Here is an 18690-nt window from a genome sequence, read left to right on the forward strand (position 1 = left end):
AAAAGTGGAGTACTTATGACCAAGAGTTCTATGCAGTTGTTCGAGCTTTGAAGCAATGGGAGCACTATCTTATCCAGAAGGAATTTGTTCTGTTTACGGATCATCAAGCGTTGAAGTATATTAACAGCCAGAAAAATATTGATAAAATGCATGCTAGATGGGTGACTTTTTTGCAGAAATTTTCGTTCGTTATCAAGCATACTTCCGGTAAGACAAGTCGTGTGGCGGATGCGCTGAGTAGAAGAGCTTCATTGTTAGTCACGCTGACTCAAGAAGTTGTGGGGTTTGAATGTCTAAAGGAATTATATGAAGGTGATGATGATTTTCGGGAAATTTGGACTAAGTGCACCAATCAAGAGCCGATGGCAGATTACTTTCTTAATGAAGGTTATTTGTTCAAAGGCAACCAGTTGTGTATTCCAGTTTCCTCTTTAAGGGAGAAGCTCATTCGGGACTTGCATGGTGGAGGGTTGAGTGGCCACCTAGGCCGTGATAAAACAATTGCAGGGATGGAGGAGAGATTTTATTGGCCACAACTCAAACGAGATGTTGGAACTATTGTGACCAAGTGCTACACTTGTCAAACTTCGAAGGGGCAGGTACAAAACATTGGATTATATATGCCATTACCAGTTCCTAACGATATTTGGCAGGATCTTGCTATGGATTTTGTCCTTGGTTTGCCCCGAACACAAAGGGGAGTGGACTCTGTATTTGTGGTGGTTGATCGGTTCTCAAAAATGGCGCATTTCATAGCCTGCAAAAAGACTGCTGATGCATCAAATATAGCCAAACTGTTTTTCAGGGAGGTTGTTCGCTTGCATGGGGTTCCTACATCCATTACATCAGATCGTGACACCAAGTTCTTGAGCCATTTTTGGATCACTTTGTGGAGGCTGTTTGGGACTACTTTGAATCATAGCAGCACTGCCCATCCCCAGACTGATGGCCAGACTGAGGTTACAAACCGGACATTGGGCAATATGGTACGAAGCGTCTGTGGAGAGAAGCCAAAACAATGGGATTATGCACTACCGCAGGTGGAGTTTGCATATAACAGTGCAGTCCATAGTGCAACTGGGAAGTCTCCATTTTCCATTGTTTATACTGCTATACCTAACCATGTTGTTGATTTGGTGAAACTGCCTAGAGGCCAGCAAACCAGTGTGGCAGCAAAAAATTTGGCTGAGGAAGTAGTAGCCGTTCGAGATGAAGTCAAGCAGAAACTTGAGCAAACTAATACTAAGTACAAAGCTGCTGCAGATAGGCATAGGCGAGTTAAAGTGTTTCAAGAAGGCGATTCTGTGATGATATTTCTGAGGAAGGAGAGGTTTCCAGTTGGCACATATAGCAAACTTAAGCCAAAAAAATATGGTCCTTACAAAGTGCTCAAACGGATCAATGATAATGCCTATGTTATTGAGTTACCGGATTCCATGGGAATTTCCAATATTTTTAATGTTGCAGATTTATATGAGTTCCGTGAAGATGAGGTCTTTTATCCAGATCATAACTCGGGGTCGAGTTCTTCGGAGGTGGAGGGGACTAATGTAGAACAGATGGCAGATTTTATCGCGGTTGAGCTAGAAAAAGGACGTAGCGGGAATTTGCAGATTTGTTGTCCGAGCTCCGATTAGGACGCAAAATACCATTTCGGAAAGGGAACGACGCCACGAGTCAAACTCACAGATTTGCTGTGATGTACGATGGATTTTGGCATTCTGAGGTCGTTTGGCCTTCCAAAGCTGCATTCAAAGTTTCGTAGTTAATTCTCCGAATAAATTCTATTTTTCAGTTTCGGAGTTACGTAGTTAAGTCTACGAATTAATTCTGTTTTTCAGTTTTAATGTAATAACTCCCCTAGCAGTTCAAGGGTTGAGAGTTGTGTATTTAGATAGGTTTGTCTGACATTTCTGAGGATCTCGAATTTTAATAAAATTATCGCAAGAGAATTCCTCTTAATTTCTGGTGGAATCCAGATTTCTTGTTACTCAAGGTTTCGCTTGAAACCTTTGTTGCTTGTGCTGCGTCATAAACAGTCTTACCTCTTGGCTGGGCCAAGGGGCTCTATTTATAGAGAGATTTGGGATGCTCTTAGTACCTAGTTTCGATGTGGACCTCGTGGGAGTGTCTTCGACGGTCGACACGTGCCCTGACAGGTTCTGGCAAGAGTTCGGCGTGGCTCGCCGAGTTGGTTTCAGCCTCGTTCACCTTCCATGTGTCATGATGCGAGTGGGGGGTCAAATATGGTACAAACAGGAGTTCCTAAAGTTTTCGATCAAGAATGGACTTCTTAGTTGGGGACTTGCTTGTGTTCTTGAGCTCCGGCATTCTGACCCGGGCACGAGTGTCTTCCGTCATATGCCAATAGTGATCATGTAGTCCCCAAGCAAAGGGGAGGTTGAAGATTGGAAGGGAACGGCAGCAAGAGCTGAAATTGTTTGAAGTTTTGAGAAAAACTCGATCATTGTGCTCCTGCCATTTGGCACGAGAGGTGAGTAAAAACTCTACCATTGTGCGCCTACTGTTCAGCACGAGAGGTGAGTGAGAACTCGACCAATGTGTGCCTGTCGTTCAGCACGAGAGGTGCGTGAGAACTCGACCATTGTGCGCCTGCTGTTCAGCACAAGAGGTGAGTGAGAACTCAACCACTGTGTGCCTGCCGCTCGGCACGAGAGGTGAGTGAGAACTTGACCACTGTGCTCCTGCCGTTCATTGAGAAAGTTGCATTTCGAAAAGAAAGTCTGAGAGAATTTGAAGCGCTCACTCAAGTAGGAAGCGATGACTCTTGGGCTTCTCTGTGCATGTGTGACCGAAGAGACGGTAGGAGGGGTACTTCAAACTTTGAGAGCAAACGGAGCTTGTGAGAGGCGATTTCCGGTGAGTGCACTGCAGCGGCGTAGACGATTTCCAACAAGGTTTTCAAGGCGGAGACGATTTCTGGCATTCTCCAACCACCGTGTAAACAAGGTATGCTGCCGTGTTTTCTTTTGAGTTGAATCAAATCCTTCAATTCTTGTATGAACATGTATGAACATAGATGAACGTAGATGAACATGAGCTCTTGGGGTGTAAGATAGGAGTTTGATTTTGGCATGGCATTTAGTGTCGTTTCGCTTTTGTTTGTAGATGTTAAATGCGGAATCAGACTATAGTGATAGCACAAGAGCGTTTGAGGAAGAATCAGCGTCAAAGAGCTCAATTGCAGGGCTGGATAGTGCCGATTTTGAGGGCCCTAAGGGAGTATGGGGTGAAAAGGTGTCTACCGAATCTGGGAGCACTTCAAGTGTGGAGGTGGTTGAGGTTAACAACTCTTAGCCATCGACATCCGGTCGTCGAGCCGAGGAGACCAAGGCTGATGTGTTAGTTGCCAATCCCGGAGAAAGCGTGCTGATCGTGGTGACCGGAAGGCAACGGGTACCGATGGTGAAGCTAAAGGGCCCCATTTTTGGTGTAGATTTCTTATAGCTAACGCCTTGAACGAGGCGAAGTTGGCCAAAATTAGGGTGGAGTATCACATCCCGGACTCAGTAGTGATGCGGATCCCTGGGCTATTGGAGTATTTGAGCAACCCGGACAGTGAGGTGGTCTTCTTCATCGATGTCTTCAAACGTGTGCTTCGGCTGCCGTTGAGACATTCGGTGCAGAAGATCCTAGCCCAAATCGGCTGTGCTCCTGGGCAGTTTAATCTGAACTTCTGGATTACACTGCTTAGGATGATCACGGCGTTCGGCATAGCCAATGAATGAGAGCCAAGCTACGAGCAATTCACCAACCTGTACAGCGTGACGAGGGCGAAGAGCGCTGACCAATGGGGGGTGGGTTCAGGTGAACTGCCCGGCATGTTTGTGTAAGACTATAGCCATGTTGTGGCTTTTTTATCCAAGTTTGCTATAAATCAGCTTTGTTCTTTCTATATGCTAATTTATGCACGTATGCCGTATGCAGTACATGTTTGATACTATAGTACTGTTTAAAGCGTAACTGACTGCATAGAATATGCAAACAGACAATAATGCTGAAGATAAATATTAGCAAAATGATATTCCGAGGTCGTCATGGGCAGTTCGAGGGTGGAATCGGCCGGTCGTTTGCCTTCTGATGGAAGAGTCAGTTCTGAGATAAAATTTGCTATGGCTTGCCCTTTTTCAGAATGTCAAATTCACCAAGCTTAATGTCCCATTTGATCAGTCGTCTCGATGTCTCTGGCTTATGTAGGACTGGGCGCAGGGGCTGATTGGTGAGTACGTCGACGGTGTGGGCCTGGAAATATGGCCGAAGTTTACGGGTGGAGAGGACAAGGGCGTAAGCTAACTTTTCCAGTTGGGGGTACCATTGCTCCGCGTCTTGCAGCGCGTGGCTTGTGTAGAAGATAGGAAGCTTGATGCCGTTCGGCCATCGAATGAGTACGGAACTCAGTGCCATTGCCGAGACTGAAAAGTAAATAATGAGTTTTCTTTCGATAAAGGTTTTGACAGCAAAGGTTCTCTGCTTATGTACACTTTGAGGTCTTGGAAAGCTCTGTCGCATTCAGCAGTCCATACGATCTGTCGCTTGTTGCCCTTAAGAGCTTTAAAGAAGGAGGCGCCCCCATCGGTGGCTTTGGATATGAATCGGGCCAAGGAGACGACTCATCCAGTGAGGCTCTCAACGTCCTTTTTCGTCTTCGGTACCTGCATATCAAGTAGTGCCCTGATTTTTTCGGGATTAGCCTCGATACCTCGCTGACTAATCATGAAGCCGAGGAATTTGCCGGATGAAACACTGAAGATGCACTTGTTTGGATTAAGGCGCATGTTGTATTTCTTCAGGATGTTGAACATTAGGGAAAGGTTGTGGAGGTGATCGTTGGTGATCCTGCTTTTTACCAGCATGTCATCCACATAGACCTTCATCGAGGTGCCGATGATTTCGGCAAATATTTTATTGACCAAATGTTGATACGTCGCCCCTGCATTCTTCAAGCAGAACGACATGACGTTATAGCAGTAGAGACTTTTGTCGATGATGAATGCCTTATGCTCGCGATTGGCAGGGTGCATGAGAATCATGGCCGGCCGTGGCGTCTACCAGTTGGTCGATTCTTGGCAGGGGAAAGCTGTCCTTGAGGCATGCCTTGTTCTAATTTGTGTAGTCTTGGCACATTCGCTAGGCCCCACCAGTTTTCTTGACAAGGATCGAATTTGCGAGCCAAATAGGATAAGTTACCTCTCGGATGAAGTCAATTGTCTTTAATTTGTCGACTTCAAGTTTCATTTCCTCGTACCGTTCGGCGTCATAGGCCCGTCGTTTCTGGTGGATCAGTTTGAAGGATGAACAGATGCTAAGCCTGTGGTTGATGATGTCTGGGGAGATGCCTAGCATGTCTTCGTAAGACCAGGAAAAAACTTCCGTATTGGCTTTGAGGAAAGCAATGAATTCGGCCCACAACGATGTTGTGATATTTATTGCAAGCGCACAATTCGCACAAGTAATATAGTGATGAGTGAAGTGTCGTTCCCACGAAGAGTGATTTAATTTACCAAGTACCGATTATGATTAACCCAAGACTTTATTTGAACAATTGATGATGAGATTCAATTGATTAATTAACGAAAACAATGAATAAAAACAAGCGTAGAAAAATAAAGTGGTGAGATTCAAGTTATGAGAGCACTAGAGCTTCCGATTTCACCATAGCCCATTCTACCCAATTCCCTTAGCATGTTAATCCTAATTATTCTCCATGTTGACAATTGATTTTCCCTACTTTATTCGATACTTCATCCCTGGTTATACCAAAAGTATTCTTATTACCAACCCACTCTATCCCTAGTAATGGAATTAAGATAATAAGAACCCATTAAATTCCTTCTAAAACCTACAAAACAACCACATAAGTCATGACAAACATCCCTGTCTAATCATGTAACTCATGGCATCCATTACAAGAAGCAACCCCAAATTGGATATTCCTATCGTCAATTTAGCATCAAAACAATTAAATGCAACAAAAGGAAATCTCACAAAACCAATTAAAAACAACCAATTTAATCCAAGAAATTAATAAATAAATAAGCAAAGGAGGCATAAAATATATATAAAATATAGACTTATCAAATACCCCCAAACCTATCTTTTGCTAGTCCTCGAGCAAAACTGAAAATCAAAAATAAATTAAAACAAACAAACTAAATTAAACCACTTTCGCAGGTAATCTCGATGGCACTTAGCATGTGCCACAAGCCTTTAAACCTCTCGATGGCGCCCCTTACGTCGATCGTTGAGCATGTCTCTGCAGTTAGAGTAGACTCGATATTCTTGATGCCGATTGTTAGGGAAGGGCACGAAAAGTCGCGAGAGGTGGAAGGTTTGGCTGTGACCCATTCTTCTTCCCTGCCATGATCGCTGGACTTCGGCACACTTTTATTTGATTATTCCTGCGGGAGGGCCGTGGTTTATTCTCGATCCTCCTGTAGTTGGGCCGAATGTGATTGCCGGTCTTAGAGTTTCCTCCGGGTGTCACCTAGCTTGGACGATAGGACGTTGTTGTGCTCTTGCAACTTCGTGATTTCTTGCTGTAAGGTTTCCATTCGTGCCTCCAATGTGTGTTGCCGGGCGAGTGTTTCCGTTTGGAGTGTGCTTGTTGGAAGAGCGGGGCTCGCTCCACTGGCCAAGCCGAGGATAGGACTATCGGTAGTCAGGGAAGTAGGTGGATTCATTTTCGCTCGAGAAAGATATGGGCCGATCGACGATCATAGTTTCCCACAGACGGTGCCAATCTGTTCGCTCTAAAACTAAACAGATAGAGATAAAGCTAACTTATAGGTGATGTGGATGGTTTAGAACCGAGGAGCCTTCGGTCCGTGGCGTCCTTTCTCGAGGCGTGATGCTAGATTTGGCCTGGAGAAAGAAACGGCAGGTGAGGTCAAAGACACCGGTGTGGCGATGGTCGAAGACCCTCTAATGCCAAAGTTAGTGACTACGAGCAATTCTATTAACAGTGTGAAAGCACAAGGCAACTAAACAGTCTTACCTCTTAGCTGGGCCAAGGGGCTCTATTTATAGAGAACATTTGGGATGCTTTTAGTACTTAGTTTGGATGTGGGACTCGTGGGAGTGTCTTCGACGGTCAACACGTGCCCTGACAGGTTATGGCGGGAGTTCCGAGGTTATCTGTCAAAATCAGTCGGACGTGCTGACTGGTCGCTCGGCATCGTGTGCCGAAGGTTGGTGCAGGTGAGTCGGTCGATAGCACTTACCGACTTGACGACTATGTATGAATTGGTGGTGTATGCCGATTGACCGTTTGGCGTGGCTCGCGGAGTTGGTTTCAGCCTCGTTCACCTTTCACGTGTCATGATGAGAATGGGGGGGTCAGATATGGTACAAACAAAAATCAAATAAATATAAAAATAAAATAATAAAATTTTTAAAAGGGTAAACAATAATTAAAAATTAAAGGAAACTATTATAGGAACTTGTACTTAATTTTAAAATTGAAAAAATTGAATCTCACCACCAACATGGCTTCTTTTTTTCTTTTCTTTTTTTGCTGATACGGACTTAAAAAGTAATAAATTTTTTTATCTATTGTTTAACTTAATTAAAAATTTAAAAATCAGATAAATACAAAAATAAATAACAAAAAATTAAAAAAAAGTAACCCCAAACAAAAAAACCCAACATTACCCTCAAAACAGACGAACCCAGCACTACCCAACCCCACCTCTGCAACCCCACAACCTCCCTTCACCCCCATCTCTAACCTCGCAACATCCCCCTTCTCAACCTCCACCCACCGTCACCTCATCACTCCCAGTCGCTCTCACCATGACCCGCACCTCTCTCTCTCCCAAATCCACGATAATTACCACCCAAAAGCTACGCAAATGAAAACCTATGAATAGGGGTCTATCTCTCTCTCTCTCTCTCTCTCTCTCTCTCTCTCTCCCCACCAACTCAAATCTGATATGGGGTTGTTTTTGTTGGATATGGCTTATATTTGAAATGGGTTGGTCTGATTTGCGATGCTCCTTTGGGCTTGAAGTTGCTATTTCTTCCAAGAGATCAAGGGGTTGGGGAAGGAGGGCTGGGTTGAGGATGGAGGAGGCTGAGATGTGGGTTGGAGTCATGAGAGAGGTTGAGATGTGGGTTGAAGTCATGAGAGAGGTTGAGATGTGGGTTGAAGTCATCAGATGGGGATTGAGTTTGGTAATTGTATATGGACGGTTTTACCCCTCAATTTAACAATAAAATTGACAGACTTGACGATAGGACCATCTTCATATAAAATAAAGAGTTGAAGCACGGTTCAAATGAAAATTTTAGTTAGTGGACCAAAATGATACTGGAGCAATAGTTGAGGGACCATTTCAGTCATTAGCCATTTTATTTTTTATTTTTGATACCAAAATTATTGGGAAGGTGAAATCGAACCTAGTGCCTTGCATGTACCGTGTACGGGTAAATACTTTTAACCACTTTGAGCTACAAACTTGTTTGTACCCAAATCTTTCCCCATAAGACAATCTAGCCTAAAGCAAAATAGGTGGCTGGGCTTGTAGTCCCAAGACCGTGACTCAGAACCTTAGCCTGGATAACAAGGCTAAGCCCAAGTCATGAATTAGGCCCAAATTATACTGCCCATGGAGTCCAGACTGAGCAAAATTGAACAAGCATTGGCTAAAAAAGATTCCCCATGCATGTTACCTCGATAAACTGAATTCAAGCCAAACGACAAAAGGAATTATGGGACTTCGAACTACTTCTTGAAACTTGAAAAGAAGCAGCTATCATAAAGTAAAACCTCAAGACCAGTGATCGAGGTGAAATTCTATAATGTGACGATAACTCATGTAAAATTTTGTGCGGTGGCAGAGGTTCTTGAGCGACTCGCCTATAAATAGCAAAGGAAGTTTTTCATTTTATCATCATCAATCTCTCAAAAAAAATCAAGCCGAAACTCTAGTCAATGTATTTCTTAAACGAAACTTAGGATAATTTTACTAGTTTCTTAGGACTCAATGTAGGATATCACCAAGAACCCTTAAGCTTGTTCAAAGTTCTTGAGCACCACCCTCGTAATCATTCATCCAATATATCAGTAAGAAGCTTTGTTCTTAGTAAAGTTCGTTTGACCACAATCTAAGTCATTTTCTTTCTTAACTCTTTGTTTCATCTTGTCTCAAAGAGGACTTAAGAGATCTCTTGACAGCAAAGCACGGCAACACCTGAAACTCAACACGAAGCAAGTAGTCTTGTTGCCAAGACTAAGAACCCAACAACTAAGAAAACGTCCCAAAATCGGCTTTGATTGTTTGACCAAGTCATGACCAAGTCGCTTAACATCTTCTTTGTTTTCACGGTCGTCAACGACTAATAAAAACTAGCACACCGCACAAAAATCATACCAAGAAGTATGACCATTTGCCTATGCTATTCGGTCACGTTTGATTATTTTCCTCACGTCAATAATTAAATAAGGGGCCAAAAGCTTTTTAGGCCATTGCCCTTAGTGTAGCTCTTAAAACACTTTGGTTACAAAAGGAGTGAAAAATTCACTTTACTACTCAAAAGTTTAATAAGTTTCAGTTTTTACAATTTAATTATTTTTTTCCTCAATCTGGTACCCAAACATTGATTTGTGTTTGCCTATCATTTTCATACATTTGTTATTCTATAAGCCAACTATTTCATTAATCTATGATTAGGGTTGGGCTTGGTCCAGCTCGGCTCGATTTTGAGCCAACGCGAGCAACAAATTGAAATTCTCGGTTAAGCGAATATCAACACTGAACCACCACACTGGGAAACCGACAGTTGCAAGGATAGCAGGGAGTTCTCTAGATTTAATCTAGATCGCAACATAGACACAGAGAATAAGAGGAAGAAATATGGTCGCGAGAAGAGAGAGAGAGAGAGATATGGACACATAGCTTATCGAACCTCGTTGCGACTGTTAGCGTTTGTTCAGGATGACATCTTTTCTCCATCTTATCCCATCACCCCTATCCTCCTCTTCCCTCGTCAACCCCCTCCTCATCTTCCCTCATCACCCTCATACCCTTTTTCTCTTGTCAACCCCTACTCTTCTTCCCCCGTTGATTATTGCATAATTGTATATCATTTCGTACCCTTCTAACTTATGATTTGGTTATGTTTTTTGGTTAAAATTGTGCTTTTAATCTCTTTTGTGTTTGTCATTCAGTTAAATGAGATTTGGGTAGCAAAAGATGTAAAATAGTGCAAAAACGTGCAAAACTGGATTGAGTTAACAAATTGTTTCAGACCTAACATCTTCATCCGACCTTAGATTGGCCCAAATAACATGTGGTTGGAAAAGATGACATTCTAGACTTCAAGTTAGAGGGTTCAAGTTGTCATTTACTGAAGGAAAACCAAAGTTATGAGGCCACAAAATTGTTGGTCATTCTAACCTAAGCTTGAGCTACTTGTTGCTTGGTCATGCTGAGCTATGCATGAGCTATTGTTTCTGGTAAGATTTGTTGGCGAGCAGAGAAGATGAAGTCCAGCAGCCAAATAAGAAAAGAAACTAATTTTCAAATGCATTGGTGTGTTAGGTGAAGTGTTGTTGGTAGAGGTAAAATTCAATTTAGAATTCTCCTTTCCTTCTCCCTATAAATACCACTTCCATTCCACACTAAAGGAATGAACCACATCCAGGGATACACACGTCCACAATTCATCCATCCTCCATTCCATCCTTTACACTCCCATCATTCATCAAACAACTTCAGAAATCACCCGCAAAACACTCCCACAACCCCAAACACTTCAAGAATCAACCAAAAACTCTAAACAACCCCAAATCACCAAAACTATCCTAGCAAGCCTCTCTACCATTTCCTTAAGAATTTCCTCTTCCTCAGCCATTACCACTCACCCAAATTCATCCCAAATCACCTCATTAACCTTCATACATCTTTCTAGACGTGGACAAGCTCTTGGAGAAGCATTGGACACCACAAGAACTCCAGAAAAGCGTTTTTCTACTCTTATTGTATTCATTATGTTTTGTCAGTTCGGTTTATGTTATTTTAGTATTATGAGTAGCTAAATCCATATATAGGGTTCTGATGTAACCTAACATGAATATTCTGGGTTTATAAGTTTAAAGTTTAAAGTTCAATTCAAGATTCTGGTTCTTATTCATTATGCTTATAAATTAATATGCTTGTTTGAATTTGAATTTAACTATGAATAGGAAGAGTTTGTATGGACATTCGACAACAGGGATTAGATACATGCTTGGTTGTTTAAAACATTCTTCTATGCTTAATGAATTTCTAATGTTTGATTTAGGTTTAGCTAGAATCAATCTTTGAATCTGAATTAGACTTGTCACTTGAATCCTTATAACCCATGATTGAATTGTTATGGTGAATCGAATGCCTTAGTCTCCAAATTTGTTTTCCAACCCTTAAGACCATTCTTTGAAACACTTGTTTACTTTGATTTTGTTTGCAATTTCGTTTTGTTTCATCTGTTTTCACTATCACAATCACTCTCGCTTTAGATTCAACTTCTTGTTTTTCTTGAATTAGGTAATCTAAGTATGTAACTAAGTTTAACTTCTCGGTCCTCATGGATACGACCTCGTTCTTGTCTTACTATACTACTAATTGGCTCGTACAATTGTGAGTTAACACAATTTTAGCACTGTTACCGGGGACTGAACGAAAGTTCTTCCCTGGTTATGTGCCCAATGTTACCCTTTTCTTTTTAGTATTTTCTAATTAATTCATTTTTTTTTGTTTCTGGTAGTTTATGGCTAAAAGATCATTCCTTGAACAAGTGAGTTCTTTGTTCAGATGTTCTCGATCATTGGAAGGAAGACCAACGTTGCAACCCATACAGGTGATCTCTGAATTTCAGAATCGACTAGAAAGAGAGTTGTCAACTGCAAAAGAGAAAGCTCTTGCCACATTTAGAAGTCTTGCTCTTCACACTTACCTTCCTGGTTCTTCACTTTCGAATTCTAAAGCAAGTTCAAACCAAGAAAAAGAAGAATAGATGGTTGCCAATTAATACATAATAGACCTTGATATCCCTACAATTCCAACATCCCCTTCAAGCATTTTGCTGCCCACCTTAGCTCGAAACTATGAGCTTAAATCCTCTCATCTTAATATGTTGCCTTCCTTTTATGGTTTACCTAATGAAGATACATTAACTCATATAAATGATAGTTTTAATGTCGTGAGCTCTTTTCCTTGACAAGTGTGACGGAAGATCAGCTTCGAATGAGAGTGTTTCCATATACTCTAAAGGATAAGCGAAGTATTAGCTAAATTCTTTGAAGTCAGGTTCACTCAGTTCTTGGGCTGCCATTTAAAAGAAGTTATTGGAAAAATATTTCTCCACCCAAAAAAAACGACATGCTTAGGGACAAGATCTTATTATTTGCACAGTAAGATGATGAGTTGTTTTGTGAAGCATAGGAGAGGTTCAATAGGCTGCTCAATCAATGTCCTCATCATGGGATTCCATTGAAACTTCAAATGCGTATATTTTCTAAAGGACTAACCCCTTCTAGTCATAATATTGTAACTAATTTTGCAGGTGGTTCTTATAAAACCAAGACTTCCGAAGAGACATATGAACTCTTTGAGAAAATAGCAATGAAGACCCAACACATTGATACAAGAGGTAAACGTGTTGTTAGTAATTCTAATTATGCTTCTAGTGTGCAGATTTCAAAATTAGGACAAAAACTAGATGCTCTTCTTGTAATGAACTCAAGAAACCCTCCGAATGAAATGTGTACCATCTATGAAACTCATGACCATGCTACTATAGCTAGTCCACTGGGGGTTGCATATCTAGAATTTGCACAAGAACAAGCTAACTTGGTTATTTTCTACAACCAAGGTCCAAGAAATGATCCATACTCTCAAAGTTATAATCAAAGTTGGAGGAATTATCCAAACTTTTCATAGAGGAATACCCAGAATCAACCCAATCCTCCTTCATTCCAAAGGCCACAAGAAGAGGAGATCAAAAATTCCACATGTAGCGGTATTTTAGTCATTTTGGCCAAAAATTAAGAAACGATTTTATACGCGTTCACTAAGTCAAATACTATCGTTCAACATGAGAATCATAATGGTCTCACTTCAATTCCTTAAATGTCCTTCATAAAATACACAAAATGTTACATAAGGGCATTTTGTCCAACTTGAAATTAACACACTTACTCCAATATTCTCAATCCAAAATCACTTAATAAAATACCCATAATCATTCTTCACCATAATTTTTTTTTTAATACTAAAATACGAAAATTCACCTTGAATTTTTTAGGGTGTTACATTTGCTTTGTTTCATAGGCCAAGATCAAAATTGGTCCTTCAATGTAGGACACATCCTGCTGGAGAGGCAAGTTATCCCAAGACATCACTTGTTATGCATCAGAAAATCGATAAGTGTGAGAAAGGAGAGATGGGCTAGGAGAGTTAGCGTCAGATTCAGACAATTAATTTAGATGTTGTTTGAATTGCTTGGTTAGATTCTCTGTGTTTCCTTTCATCGGGCAATAGAGGAGAGAAGAGCTGGGATAGTTTCAAACAATGAATTTTTCAAGGGGAAAAATGGTGAATATTGAAGTATTTATATAGAGGGCAATTTGGTATTTTCAGGTTAGAAAGTGAGTATTTACGCTTAAGTGCTCATTTGGGAGTGATTTTGGATAGGCCAAAAATCACTTATCTGGAGAATTACTTTTCCAAATAATCACTTTAAGTGGTTTTAAGTGATTTTATAGATAAGCACATGAGAAGTGCTTCTGTCAAGAATCACTTTAAATCACTTAAAGCATTTATATAGAAGCACATGAGATGTGGTTCTCCATAGAAGTGATTTTGGTATATCTAGAATCACTCCCAAACGAGCCCTAAGTTTTATAGAGTGACTATTATTGATTAAGGTTTATGTTTAGTGAGTATTTAGGTCAATTTCCCTTTTTAAAAAAATCTTTTTAGAAACCCATTTAGACTCGTCTAACTCTCCCCATATGTATATATATTTTATATAATCATTATAGAAACTCAAAACTTTATGCATGGAACAAAAGATGAAAAAGTGAAGCATTCAACCTATAAAATGAAACTAATATTTTAATTAAATTTTTTAAAAATAAACATATGGGTCTGAAAGTTAGACCTAAAAATATCGAGTTATTTATACTAACACTTCTTGAGATTTTTGGTGCTCTCACAGTACTCCTAGGGCCCATTTGTTTCACCTTCTTAGCTTGGATTGGACTGGACAAATTTTTATCCCTTTTTTTTTTTTCATTTGGTTCTAGTTTTAAGTGGGACTGTTAATACTGGCCCCACCAAAAACACCTCCTTAGGTGTTCTTAGTGAGACCCGTGTGGAAAGGGAGGACTAGCCTTCACTAGCATTCTTTTCCTTATCACACCTCCGCACCCAAGGACAAGCAACCAACCACAACCACCGACCACCCAAGCAGCCAAGAGCCAGCAAACCCGCCGAACTCGCTGCAACCATCAAGAGCCAACAGAGCCACCTACCACAGATGCTTTCTCTCTCCTCCAGCCACAACCCAGATATTCGCCAGATCTACCAAAGCCACTACATCATTGTTCCCAATCAGCCATAACCCAGTTGAAATTCAAAGAACAAACACCACACACAAACCCACAGATGCTTCCTCAACTCCGTTTCTCTACTTCTCTTTGCAAATCCAAAAAACAAATTGCAAAACAAAAAAAGAAACATAAATGATTTCAAAAATAGAACTAATAAACAAAGAGAAAATTAGACATAAGAAGAGGAGAAGAGAGACAATGGAGAAGAATAAGATGAAAGAGAGGGGGAAGCTGAAGGCAGGGGAGGAGAAAGAAACTGAACAGAGGGGAAGTTCCATTTTTCGTTGTGAGGAAGAAGAAGAAAAGTAAAAAAAATATATTTAAAAAACTTCCTTTTCAAAAAAAATATTATTAAAAAATTTAGTCCCAGTACAATCAAATCTGCACTAAACGTAGTACAAGTGTTATCCAACTTATATCAGGCCAAGCCAATCTAATCCAAGATAGTCCCATAATTTAATCTAGTCCATGACAATCCGCCTTACCAAATGACCCCCTAAAGTTTCAAAAATTACAAGAACACCTTTGAGGTTTCAAATTGTTTTTACAAAATTCCTTTCCGTTGATTATTTGTCCAAAAATTGATGATTTTATAATATAGAAAAACTTATACAAATGAGAAAATTAACCCCAATAACTGTATGTGCAATCTAATCTCAAAGGTAGCTTTGTTAATTTGAATTATATAAAATTATCTATCTTTGGATGAGAAATCAATGAAAATGAGTTTTGGAAAGATAATTTAAACCTCAAGCTATGTTTGTGAACTTCAAAAGGTTTTGTGAAAAAACTGAAAACCTGTAACTCTAAATATCCGACTTCCGCATGTTTGATAAGTTGTTCGTAGGACAAATTATAAATACCAGAACTTAAAGGGTCACAATTCTGACCAAAAGAAAAAAAACTGTCACAACTACAGTCAAAATAAAAGAAGAAATTGCAGGTCTGCACTGCACATAGGCAAAGAGGGTTTAAGCCAAGGTTTTGGCTCCTTGTCGTCTTCAACCTCTGTTGAACTGCTCCTTGCTCCGAAACGACGACGTTAAGCTGTTGAAGTTCAGGATAAACTATTCAAGTGAGCTCTCAAATTTCTCTCTCTATCAATATGTTTTATTCAATCACTGCTATTGCTCTGTAGTTAGTTGATGAAAATCAAACCCAGAAAATGACCTAAACCCTTTGAGCTCCCAATCCCAAAATGCATCGCCGCCTTTCCATTTTCACCCACAAACTTCTCAAAAATTCTAATTCTATCCTCAACACCACCACCAAGCACACCACCACCTTCTTCCTCTGCTCCCATTTCAACCCCTCAAATCCTAGGGCCGGTGGGTTCGCCTTTTGCCGCTTTCTTTCATACTCTCCGGTGAGCCGGCGGCCACCTGATCCTGAAGACCCCTCCAACTTGATCAAAGAAGATGGGGTTTCGGTTATATCCCAAATGTGGATTGAGAATTTTCGAGAACCTGATAGGATTGCGACCAATTTGTCCTCTTATCTTCGGCGGTTGGAGTTGTGGGTATTGGCGTACCAGAAGGTTTGTGCTGATGAGATGGGTGCGTATATGCCCCGCAGTGCAATACAAAGGGCAGCTCTTGAGGACTTGTTAGCACTTCGTAATGCTGTTCTTGACAGTAGGTTTAGGTGGGGGGCTAGACTAGAATTCTATATAAAATCACCCAAGGATAAGACCGATTACCAGTCATTGTCAAAGAGGAAAATTAAGGCCATCTTGACGACCACACAGCCAACCCCATTTCAAGATAGGTTAGTTCAGGAAGTGCTGCTTATGATTTTGGAGCCGATATATGAGTCTCGGTTCTCGCAAAAGTCATTTGCGTTTAGGCCTGGGAGAACCGCACATACTGCGTTGAGGGTGATTAGGAGGAGTTTCGCAGGGTACTTGTGGTATATCAAGGGCGATTTGAGTACCATCTTGGATGGGACGAAGGTGGGGTTGGTGATAAATGCTTTGATCAGGGATGTGAGGGATAAGAAGGTGATTGATTTGTTGAAGGCGGCCTTGGTTACACCGGTGATCGCGACTAAGGATGATGGGGTGGAGAAGAAGAAAAAGAAGAGGAAATATCAGAAGAAGAGGGTGTTGGCAGAGGATGAACCCAAGCCAGACCCATATTGGTTGGAGAGCTTTTTTGGGTTTGCACCTGAGGAGGCAGAGAAGCTTCCTTCTTGGGGTCATTGTGGGATACTTAGTCCCCTTTTGGCTAATGTTTGTCTAGATGAGTTGGACCGCTGGATGGAGGGGAAGATCAAGGAATTTTATCATCCGTCAAAGAGTGATGTCATATGGAATAGCCCGGAAGGTGAGGCAGAACAGGGAAATACGTCTTGGCCTGAATTTGTGCCAACAAGCGGCCCAGATAAGACCAGAAAGATGGATTACATACGATATGGTGGTCATATTTTGATTGGTGTCCGAGGACCTCGAGCAGATGCCGCTACATTGAGAAAACAGTTGATTGAGTTTTGTGATCAGAAGTACATGCTCAAGCTTGATAATGAGAGCCTCCCTGTAGAACACATAACAAAGGGTATAATGTTTCTAGATCATGTGTTGTGTCGCAGAGTTGTGTACCCAACGCTTCGTTACACTGCTACTGGTGGGAAAATTATTAGTGAGAAGGGTGTTGGCACTCTTTTGTCAGTTACAGCAAGCTTGAAACAGTGCATCAAGCAATTTAGGAAGTTGAGCTTTCTGAAGGGGGATAGGGATCCAGACCCACAGCCTTGTTTCAGAATGTTTCATGCCACCCAAGCTCATACTAATGCACAAATGAACAAGTTTCTGTCCACAATGGTTGAGTGGTATAAGTATGCAGATAATCGGAAAAAAATTGTGAACTTTTGCTCTTACATATTAAGGGGTTCACTTGCAAAGCTCTATGCAGCAAAATACAAGCTCCGTTCGCGTGCAAAGGTGTACAAGATAGGTTCTAGGAATTTGAGTCGTCCTTTGAAGGAGAAGAAGGGGCAGTCACCTGAGTACCATAATTTGTTGAGGATGGGTCTTGTTGAGTCAATTGATGGGCTTCAGTATACCAGGATGTCTCTTGTACCTGAGACTGATTACAGCCCTTTCCCAAATAACTGGAGACCTGATCATGAGAAGGCATTGCTCGAATATATAAGGCTTGATGATCCGAAAACTATAGAGGAGCAGCGTAGTTGCATCATGGATCAAGGTCTTGTTTCACCTCAGGATTACATTTCAATGCTTGTTTGGAACTACAAAAGGAATGCTGTCATGATGGATCAACTTTCCTTGGCCAATAGTGGTAGCAGCATTAATACTGAAAGAGATCAACTATTGCTGCTGGGGTCGAACCAAGATAAACTTGAACACAGGACTAAAGAAGAAGAGGAAAATGGTGAACGGTTTAGTGTATCACAAATGTAAAAATTTTACTGGCACAGTATTTTGCTGAAGTTATTCATTTGGTACGTCATTATGATGGCTTTTTACTGGCACACATGCGGGCAAGTTATAGAAATGTTAGCTGAATGTTGTCAGCAAGGCAATGATATTTGGTTAGTTATATTCTTTCTGATCTATTTTGCTTTTGTGGACAGCAAATTTTTTTTAATTATCAAAAAATTTTCAATTTGGACAAGCATGTTTCATATCTTACAATATTTTCCAATGTTGGAGTTGTAGTTGTTTGCATAATGGACCAACAATCCACCGACCCAAAAAAAAAAAGGACCTACAATCCGCACCTTGTTGTTAAGAAACGAAAGAGATAAAGTACAGCTACGAACACCTTTTGAAACTGGAAGTACCCTGCTTGATGTTGTCAAGGAGCAAACTAGTTTACGGTGGCAAAATCATGTTATTTTGTCCAGGAAGTTATGAGATATTTTTTAAATGACTTTTTGATTTCATGCAACAGCGCGTGCAATCTTGTTTATACATCCCCTCTCACATGCTGAGTCACAGGCAGCGCCTTGGTAAGTGAAAGCACAGACGAGCCACAGGCAGTTATTAGGAGTTCCAAACTTTTTATAGACATTTAATCTGACTGGCGTCCACAGCAAAGGATGTTCTGCTTTGGGGC

At 40.9% G+C, this 18690-nt stretch overlaps 1 protein-coding gene and 1 non-coding gene across 2 annotated transcripts; one reads left to right on the forward strand and one right to left on the reverse strand.

Annotated features, from left to right (window-relative positions):
* Window positions 1-12380: 12380 nt before the first annotated feature.
* Window positions 12381-12487, reverse strand: LOC117629430. The gene has a single exon (XR_004586092.1). It is a non-coding gene; the product is annotated as a small nucleolar RNA R71 (small nucleolar RNA).
* Window positions 12488-15520: 3033 nt separating this feature from the next.
* LOC117626967 (nuclear intron maturase 2, mitochondrial) lies at window positions 15521-18171 on the forward strand. The gene has a single exon (XM_034358817.1). The coding sequence runs from the start codon at window positions 15813-15815 to the stop codon at window positions 18030-18032; it is 2220 nt and encodes a 739-aa protein (XP_034214708.1). The 5' UTR covers window positions 15521-15812; the 3' UTR covers window positions 18033-18171.
* The last annotated feature ends 519 nt before the right edge of the window (window positions 18172-18690 follow it).

This window comes from Prunus dulcis, chromosome 5, assembly GCF_902201215.1.
Source record: "Prunus dulcis chromosome 5, ALMONDv2, whole genome shotgun sequence".
In the NCBI taxonomy this organism is placed as follows: domain Eukaryota; kingdom Viridiplantae; phylum Streptophyta; class Magnoliopsida; order Rosales; family Rosaceae; genus Prunus; species Prunus dulcis.

Excerpts from the sequence above, each read along its gene's own strand:
- LOC117626967 (XM_034358817.1), top strand. The coding sequence starts at position 15,813 with ATGCATCGCCGCCTTTCCATTTTCACCCACAAACTTCTCAAAAATTCT.